This window comes from Xenopus laevis, chromosome 9_10L (genome assembly GCF_017654675.1).
Source record: "Xenopus laevis strain J_2021 chromosome 9_10L, Xenopus_laevis_v10.1, whole genome shotgun sequence".
Lineage (NCBI taxonomy): Eukaryota > Metazoa > Chordata > Amphibia > Anura > Pipidae > Xenopus > Xenopus laevis.
In genome coordinates, this window is record NC_054387.1 from 37,855,794 (window position 1) to 37,866,407 (window position 10,614).

Sequence of the window (10,614 nt, forward strand, 5' to 3'; positions counted from 1 at the left end):
AGCATGGAACCTCCTGAACCCATAGGTTTGACACCACTGCCACCTTGTGGTAATTCCTAGTAATTACATTCAGATATTTACAACAATTTCCAAGCACGCCACAATTCACAATCACATTCAGTGGCGTAACTAGTTCCCTAAGGGCCCCAGTACAGAAATTTACAACTTGGCCCCCCTAAAGGGGTTGTTCATCTTTGAGTTAACTTTTAGTATGATGTAGAGAGGGATATTCTGAGACAATTTGCAATTGGTTTTAATTTTCTATTATTTGTGGTTTTTGAGTTATTTAGCTTTTTATTCAGCTGCTCTTGAGTTTGGAATTTCAGCAGTCTAGTTGCTAGGATCCAAATTCCCCTAGCAACCATGCATTGATTTGAATAAGAGACTGGAATATGAATAGGAGAGTTTGTTTTTTAGATGACCCCCATTTGAAAGCTGGAAAGATGTAGAAGAGGAAAGAAAAAACTCAAAAACAATAAAAGAAATAATGAAAACCAATTGAAGTTGCTTTATATAACATACTAAAAGTTAACTTAAAAGTTACATGTAAAAAGGACATGTAAAATTGAGGTTTCACTGTATTATAATGGTTTAAGGGATAATGTACCCCCTACTGTAAATCATAAGGATATTCAAAGTCAGTGAGGGGTTCTGTGACCATATAAAGGCACAAGGCTGCAGGCTGAGTTATACGGGGAACTTTGAGTATCACTCATGTATTATATGGGATAATCTACCCCCTACTGTAAATGATAAGGATATTACAAGTCACTGAGGGGTTGTTCTGTGACTATATAAAGACACAAGGCTGCAGGCTGCGTTATACGGGGAACTTTGAGTATTACTCATGTATTATAAGGGATAATGTACCCCCTCCTGTAAATGATAAGGATATTAGAAGTCACTGAGGGGTTCTGTGACCATATAAAGACACAAGGCTGCAGGCTGAGTTATATGGGGAACTTTGAGTATCACATCATCTTCAAACCTCCCCCCCATAAAAGGCATGTGGATAGGCAGCATTGTCTGTAGTGACGTGACTTTATATATTTCATTCTCTGTTCCTCCACCCCCCCCCCCTGTTCCCCACACATAACTCCAGCTCTCTCCTGCTTCAAACCCCAAAAAAGCCTGAATCTGTAAGTTTCTTTCCCTGTTTCGCACTGCACTTTCCCTTATCTCTTAGGACTCATGAGTCTCAACTCCCATGTACTGTATGTGCGGTGGGGGAGGGTTAGAACAAGGAGCAAGCAGCAGCCTGGGACACTGAGAGAACAGACCACCAAATCTGCATTTTCACATACCATTCTGGGGGGGAGTCAAAGAAGGCAGGTGATGTGAGTCTTGCCTCGTAGCCTTAACTCCTCTGTAAATGTTGAGACAGCAGCAGTCCAGGTCAGAGCACGAGCGCATGCAGGCTACTGTAAAGTACAGGTTCTCGTGCAGACCAATCCTCCCACGCTCTTTGCTGTGGGGAAAAAAACCTACAGGGGGAAAAAAAAGCTCCGGTATTCTGTCCAGCACTGCCCGGTACACAGCAGGGCGGGCCCCATCAGTGGCAGGGACCCTGGAGCAGCTGCACCCTTTGCGCCCCTGGTAGTTCCGCCACTGATCACATTTCCATTTAACATTCTGCCAACCACACATTTTACATAGCTTACATTCATATGAACATTCAACACTTGATCAACCTCACATACATGCAGTCCAAGTCAAGCAGCATAATCTAGAAATGGGCTAATAAACTATGGTAGATAATGAAAGAATTAGTTTGGCGATAAAGAGACCAGCCTTACATTTATCTGAACCATTAATGAATGGTTGACTGCATTTTGACTGTCCATACGGACACCAATGGGGAATCTGCTAATGCCCTGAACATGAATCAAGGGACAAACAGCCCTAAAGAGAGAGTTATTGTAGCATTGCTTTGGTTGATGTGATTGTAAAATTGCCTCAAATAGATATTCAGAGTGCTATGTCCCGTAGTCAGAAATACTTTAGCAGTGATGTATAGAGAAAACTGATGCCATGCTAGCATCAGGCAACTGTAGACATGAGGCAATGGGTGGTCAAGATAGGAGAGTATCCCTGGCTTATTAAAATATATTGAGACCTAAAAAGGGTATGAGTTTGTTCAAAAATATGATGTGTACAGTAGAGAATATATGAGTCCTGGGTCATCTTACACCTCTCACAATTACTATCTTCAGGCGGATGGTAGTCTAAGGTCTAATTAGTAGGAGATTTGGATTAAAATACTAACTTGAATCAGTTAGATAGGGATATCTATCTACCCCACCATACACTCCATTAAAGGGAAGTCATACCCCATGGTTGGAGATACGTCAGGATAGGGTCCCTAACTATCTAGTAATAGGGCCAGAAACAAATATCACCTCGGAGAAACCTAGAGGGTTTGAACTGTTGTGAGAATTTTGTCAATTATATAGCAAGCTTGTTTAATAATAAATCATCAGGGCTTCTTTAAAAACCACAGGCCACCTAACACATGTCTTAGTGATTTTCTTTTTCTGAGATTCTGAGGGGGAAGTGAGTGGATAGCCAGTTTATCATATAGCCAGATGACGTGGATAGTAGTGGCATGTTGAATTTAAATGAAAAATAAGACATAGTAGAGAATTACGAGAGACATAAATATGCATTAAAATTTTAATTTATTTCAATAACCCAGATTACATTGACAGGAGCTATTATAAATAACTCTTCACAATAACTGCATACCCCAATATTACAGAGTTTACCAATTAATGAGTAACAAATTTAGAATAAAGGTGGGCATACACATAGAGATCTCTCCCCGATATGCCCACATTGAGGTGGGCGATATGGGGTTAATCCGATCCCTAGGACCCAATGATTGGATCATAATGCAGCCAATACGCGCGGTCAAATCACGTGACCTCAGTGTACAGATGAGGCTGTGATCCGATTGGATTTTTAACCCTGCCCAATCGACATCAGGAAGCCCGTTGGAGGACCCCACACATGGGCCAATAAGCTGCCGACTCAGTCTGTCTGCCAGCTTAAGAGGGCTGTAGAAACTTAACATGGAGCAGTAACAATTATGTTTTTTTTTTAGTTTATATTATCAAAGAAATGCAAAAAAAAAAACAACCATTTGGCTTTATTGTTATTTTTACTAAATTTCCTTCATAGATGTTATGCATACAAAAAAATCATGCAGTGCTCAGTATAGTTTTGCATACAAAATCTCGGTGTGCCTCTCTATTTTATTATAGTTGATGCATACAATGCACCTATAGTTACATTATAAATTCCCATACTGTGTGGGTAACCATAATGCCACATCAGAAAACATCAAGCTACTGTAGGTTATCACTAAAGAACAGCAAATACAAAATGTAACTAGTTTGGGATCAAATTTCATGACTCACGGTGGTATTTATTAATCGGGTATCAATAAAGACCAATGAAACAATGCATTTAAAAGTACATGAGTTGAAAATGGCTTATTCTAAAAAGGTGCATCAGAGTATTGGCTTTAGAACAATATTATAACAAGAGTGTTTCTTTATATGGCTTTGAGAAACCCATGCACCTAGGGGGTTGAAAAGGAATTTAATTATCTGATTTTTGTTAGATTAATTCTTCCATTTTGCCAAGGGACAAGTAAGAATTCATCCCTTTTTTTTTATGAACATTCACATTTATTTTAGCACTAGGGCTTTTATTGACTCTATAAAAGATGTGCCTGTAAGGTCTTACCCGGTGCGGCGGGGACGCCCGCCACACTGCGCCGATTCCTCCCTCATGCCGGCGCTGGAGTCTTAAGGCGCGCGCGTGCCTCGGCAGTTCTTAAAAGAGCAGGCACGCTGGCGTCAATTGGCGCGAAATTCAAAAGTATGAATACCCTATTTTGATTACTGGACCTTGCCCGTGATAGGAGTTTGTTCCTGATGCTATCTGAGCTTTTGCTATTCTGTTTTGAACTTGTTTGATTCCTGTTGTGACCCCCTGCCTGGCTTTTGACTATTCTGACCTCTGGATCCTGACCCTTGCCTGAATACCGACTACCTCTTCTGCTTAACCCTCTGATTGACTTCCTGGTTTGACCCTTGCCTGCCTGACTATGTTTGTTCTCTGCCTGCCTCGACCCGATCTGACTACTCCATTGCCTAACGTCTTGTACCGCGACCTTCGGCCTAAAGACTCTAGCTAACAGTCGTGCCCCTCTGCCTATCCAGAACCTCTAGCCTTGCACCTCTCGTTTAAGTCCTGGTGGCATCCAAGTAGCTGAGGGCTCCTCCCGAGGCCAAAGGTGGTCACACTACAGGTGAAGCATGAGCCGAGATCAGGGTGCTTGGCATTTGTTCTGGTGTTGGGTGCCGACCGTGACAGTGCCTTATTGCAGTTGGACTATTATAATCCTGCAGTTGTCAGTAGTATAAAAGTAATTAATAATTGTTATCTTCTTATCCTTACTACCTTTATAAAAGCTCAGTTTAATATAATTGGTCTACTTTAATAATACAGTTGCTTTCAGTTTCTAGCTGCTAAAGCAGTGTAGTTCTCATACGGCAATTATGTGAGATTTCTTGATTTGTATGTTTATATTTATAGCACATTAATGTGTGATTTTATCTGATACAACTCAACTGTATCCGAAAGATGATGACAATCAACAAGAAGATAGTGTACACCTAAGCTCTTTGTCAAAAATAAGCCCAATAAAAAATGTTGTGTTGAACATTTAAAACTGGAAAACAAAATCCCAAGAGCTGTTTTCATGTGCCAAAATGAATTTCAGCCATAGAACTTGGAATTGTATTTACTCCTTTTTTGATTAAATAACACTGAGAACCATATAGCAGTATGGCCTCATTTGTGATTGGTGCCAATATGCACAAGTGAAGGCAATCTGTTAGTGTAAATACTTTCAAAAAGAAGGAAAGGCTCTATTAACTTGGGGGTGTCAAATGTTAGGCACTCCCAACTGAATATACATATACTAACCTGGGTTCTTCCATCGAGCACCACGGACCAATCTGCTTCCTTCTTTCTCCACGCGGATGTGCATGTGCAGTATCACGAAATGCAGAACTTTAACAAAAAAGTCGGCTATTTCATTCTACCATGCATGTGTCTGCCCCGGGAAATTTGATGAAAGAAGAAGAAGGAAGCTGATCGCTTCGTGGTGCTCGCTGGAAGAACCCCCGTACCAGTGCCGTTTTCTCCTGATAGGAGCACCCCAATTAAATATGCCTTTCCTTCTCCTTTAATGAATGTCATCAATTAATGCTATCATTGCAGCCATATTTGCTACAACGAGAGGCTTCTATCTAAAGCACAACCCTGATGCCTGGGAACATAAGAATGGGAAAACAGGCATTATCATTCATGGGCGAATTTATTCACCAGACATGGATTCACGTCGAATTTCTGAATTCCGCCGACAACTAATGTTTTCAAGAAACTACTGAGAAAATCATTGTGGGAAAATTACCTGGACAAAAAGTATTGTCGCTCATCAAAATTGATGCACGTCAAACTTATTCGGATGCCCATTGACTGTAATGCATTTTGACAAAAGAGTTGCGCGTGTAAAAATTGTTGCACGCATAAAAATTCTCCCATCAAAAAAATTTCGGACATCCATTGATTTTACTGCTTTTGGACAAAAGAGTTGCATGTGTAAAAATTGTCGCTTGTGCCAAATTTGTCGCTTGTCAAAATAATTTTGACACCCATTGACTTCAATGGGTTTCGCAAATTTTTTGCTGTTACGCAAATTTTTCCGGAGTTTCACGAATTTCTCCGCGAAGCAAAAGGGGACAGATTCACCCATCACTAATTATAAGCATTTGCAATATGTATTTGAAAGTGTGACTGTGTTTGCAATTGCAATTTTCTTGTGCAAAATATATTCGTGATATATAATTGTTATAATACATAAATGGATTTCGGACCATTATTTCATCTAAGGTAAAATTCAGTTCGAATAGTGCCTGTCCTTTTTTTCAAAATGAAATAAGATGTTGTCAATGCTATTATATTTGCCTAAGTCAGAACATGGCTCTAATTAGAAAAAAGAAGAGCACAACATTTTAGTAAAATGACTGCACTCGGCTACAAAAAAATCCTGTTATGACAAATATCTGTTAATTACAGAAAATGCTAAATGATGGAGCATTAGTCAGTTTATTCCATTTCCATTAGCTAAAATCTCAGGGGGAAAACTTTTGTAAAACAAAGGAAAGAAGATACATAGTGGTACTGTCTGATACAGAAGAGAGACCAGGAAAAGATTTTGGGTGATCGGGCTGTGGACAGAGGAAAAGTGAAGTCTAGGGCAGCTGCTCCTTAAGGTAAGTAAAAGAAAGAGAACAAATGTAGAGGAAGTAGATGGATACAGATATAAGGGAACAAGGGGAAATAAGCTGTGTGATCAGATCAGAAATAAGATGTGTGGGTTAATATTTGGATGTAAAGATTTAATGAAGAGGAAGAGGGGGAAGGGTACACATAGATGGTAGCAGAAGATGTGTAGAGTAGAGTAGAGTGGAAAGTTGTGCATACACAAGTAGCACTATATAAATTCAAATCTACATATGGACAGAAGGTACTGGATCTGGAATAAATACTGTATAGATTATGATTTTAGGGTACACTGAAAGAGCAGCGAGGGAATAACTACTTTGAAAAAAGTGCAAAGGATCCCAAACTATAAGTACGTATATATAAATAAGAAGATTAGGGAGTTTGGGTGAAGAATTGTGGATACAAAGGAAAGAAAATACATTTAATTTACTTGAAAAAACAAATGTATCTGAACACGATTTATGGATAAAAGCAGTTAAACTATTGTTTGCCTCTATTTCGATTTAGTGACGTAACAATGTACCTACACAAATATTTTCAAATAATCCGTTCTCTCCTTTCAAAGGGCAAAGGCACAACTCTAGGGAAAAAAATTAGAGGACTATTTGGGGGGCCATCTTATAACATTAAATTCAATTCTGTTAAATAACTCATGAATTATGTTGTATGTTTACACAAAGCAAACAAAATTAATGGTGTGAATACAATTGCTGCTGACAAAATAAATGTATAAAAGAAATAACATTATCCATATGTAAATATAATCACAGAATACAATCATTCATTTTGTGTTTAAGAAATTGTGAACAAATGGTGCCCATATTCAGTATTTAATAAAATATCTGGCAAAAGTATTTTATGGCCATTATTATATCTTGAAATTCTAGCATCACATGCCAAAGGGGCATGTGGTAAGCATTTATAAAAGTAACTTTAGGAGACTCAAAGAGTAGGCTGTTAGGTTGGGATATCAAGGAAAATAATTCCAAAGCCAAGGCACAGTCTCGAAAAGGTTGGAACTGTCAGCAAACATATTATATTAAAAAAATCACATCTTTTAAAATATTGACATTTTACAGCAATTAAGTGATTCTGAAGTATACTGAGGAAATTGTGTATCTCTTAAAACTTACCTTTATCACTTCTTCTCTGCAACGTACTCTTATATAATTATATAATTACTCTTCTACAATGGCAGTGGCACCTTCTGCTTAATGTAGTTGATGTCAGTGTTGTATGCTCTCATTGACCTGGGCAGGCTGGTCATCAAAACACACCGAATTCCAAATTCTGATTTGCCATTAATTATTTTCATGACCATTATTTCATGACATTAATTTCATATGGGCCATTACACAGAGCAGTGATGTCTACACTAGTCTTAAAAGGATGGTGGTGGTAGATAAAAGGATTGTTTTAAGCAGAAAATTAAAGTAGCTACCACTCAGCTCTTGGTCATACTAACATAATCATTCATCTGCACCCTAGCATCAATTTAACTATACTAAGAGGTAGTTAAAAAATACCAAGTACTAATCATAAGTGCACACTTGCACAATGACTCATGCTTCAGGGCTTTAACACACGACTTATAAATCATTTCCTTATCTACTGCAAAAATAAATGACAATGATTGTCATTTAGGAAGCCTTAAGGTGGTGGTACATGTGACGATTCCCGGGGAGATTAGTTGTCCAGCGACAAATATCCTCTTCTTCATGCGACTAATCTCGCATAATGCCTTCCCGCCGGCTAGAATATGAATCGCCTGCGGAAAGGCACTTCAGGGAGATTAGTCGCCCAAAGAATAGAAGATTTGTTGCTGGGCGACTAATCTCCCCATGTGCCACATTAGGGTTTTGGTGTTCCCCTGCTACACTAGTTATGCACAGTGCAGGATAAGACATAAATAAGACAGAAAATAAGACACCTCTGTGCCTGCATCTGATGATCATTCTAGTGACTTTGAGATGCTGCAGGAGCAATAGATTTCCTCTCTATGATGCTCCATGGCATCATCCCAAATCCCATTAGGATGATGGAGCTCTAAATTCTTCTCATGTTCTCTTCATTTTCAGGATCAACAATGGACAATGAAGATATCTGCAACCATAACCTACCCATGGACTTCAAAGAAAGTTTCAGGATTGTTCAGTACATTAGCTTTGTGTTAACTGTCCTCACCTGTGCTGTAGGGTTAGTGGGAAATGCCATCATCATTGGTGTCACAGGAACCATCATGAAAAAGCATAAATGTAAAATTTGGTTTCTGAATCTGGCTTTAGCAGATCTTGCTTTTACGTTGAGCTTGCCATTATATGCTGTTGCTGTGTGGACAGGGAACTGGCCCTTTGGATCGAATTTATGCAAATTATATAATTACTCTTCTGCATGTAATTTGTACACTAGTATTTTTACAATCATGGCCCTAAATATTGACAGGGTTTTATCTATAGCCAAACCAATATGGCATTTTAAGTTCTTCTCTGAACGTACTTGTTTCTGGACCTGTGCAGTCATTTGGACAATAACAGCTCTATTAGGCCTTCCTGTGTTATTTTTAAGTGATGAACAGATGTATGATAACAAAACAGAGTGCAGGATGATAAGTGTGGAACAATCCTTCAGAAGACTCCATGGCAATAAACCAGAGCTGAGTCACAATGTAGAAAAGGATACTCACGTCGGGAATAAAAGCACAGAGCTTTTAAATTCAAGACTAATTTTTATTCCAAAACCACTGGGATGGTGTAAACGTGACCTTGATGATATAGTGTTTATAACAGAATGTACTTTAATTCCTTGTCTAGTTATTGGTTACTTTATCCCATTAGTCGTGATTGTGTTCTCCAATGTAATCATTGCTCTGCAAGGAAGCAAATCTCAGGGAATGAAGTCCCCCAGACTATACAGGATAATAACTGCTGTAATCTTGTTTTTCTTCTTAACCTGGACTCCACTGGTGAGCTCTGAGATTATACTATTAGCTGCTTTACGCAAATTGAACCTTGAACTGGTATATAAGGTCTATATGATAATGCCCATGTTGATAAGCATAGCTTATACTAACTGTTTCTTAAACCCCATCATATATGTGCTGGCTGGAACACGAGTTAGGGCTGCACTCTCAGATTTCCTGAGTAATACCCGACTGACATTTTCAAGGAATTCAGACGTACCCAGTAATTAAACAGAAAGTGTATTTTATGGTTGTTACTTTGGGTTTCCAAAAAACTGTCCACCCTGCATCATGCTTTAAAAGTAATAGTAAATAAACATGCAAAAGTTTCTCCCGTTTGATCAATTATTTCTACCACTGTGCATCAACTTCAATTTATTTGGTTACATTTCTATATAGGAAGATGTTTGTGGAGAAGTCATAAGAAGTCTGGGTTCCAGCATTATAGGTAAAGATATTTTCTGCAACTGATGCTGGTCTCCAGTATAGTGAGAAAAACTCGACCCACAACCGACCCCAACACGCTGCTCCTCCACCCGCACCGACCCTAACCCGGTGCACCTCCGACTTTATACTGTAGATCTGCCACCACCATGACGTTAATGAGGGGAAGAAAGAGCTCAACCTGAACCTGCCCGCAACCCGACAATGGTGTGTGGTCTTGTGGAAGTTGGCCCAAACCCTCCCAACCTGCGGGTGATGAGCTGGCCCGCACATCACTACTCCAGTAATACAAGGTTTATGATTTAATGTAAAAATACATGCCTATATATGTGAAGTACTTACTAGAATTACTACTCTGGTTACTGTTTCCCCTAAGAAATGTCTGCTAGGGGTTATAACACATCTCACCAAATCTCATTATGTACTTACATTGATGAGGGAATCCTGCTTATTGTATATGCAAAGGGGTAACCTGGACAAATATGAATTGGTATGGAAACCTTGGCTAGACTCACCGGACTTCAAAGGACTGTTCCTCCTCAATCTATGACATGTGTTTTTATTAATGTATCTATCTGCTGTAATTATGGAATGCATTTGTCCAAAGACTGTAATTAACAAGCAAAGGTGATGTATTAAGAGTACCCACCTAAATTTAATTTTTTTTTAATGAATGCCTAAATTCAAGCCAAGCATAAATAAACTAACCACAAATTGACACAGAATACACAAATAATTGCCAAATAGATGTGGGTCCTCTACAGGACATAAAAGGGTTATTTCAAAATATCTGTATCTGAAACTGCAAAACATCCTGCATCATTCAAACTAAATAAGACATATACTGT

The 10,614-nt window shown here is 38.9% G+C and overlaps 1 protein-coding gene across 1 annotated transcript; it reads left to right on the plus strand.

Annotated features, from left to right (window-relative positions):
* Positions 1–8,449: 8,449 nt before the first annotated feature.
* Positions 8,450–9,553, plus strand: LOC121397951 (C5a anaphylatoxin chemotactic receptor 1-like). Its single transcript, XM_041576270.1, has one exon. It carries the CDS (start codon positions 8,450–8,452, stop codon positions 9,551–9,553), a length of 1,104 nt encoding a protein of 367 aa, XP_041432204.1.
* The last annotated feature ends 1,061 nt before the right edge of the window (positions 9,554–10,614 follow it).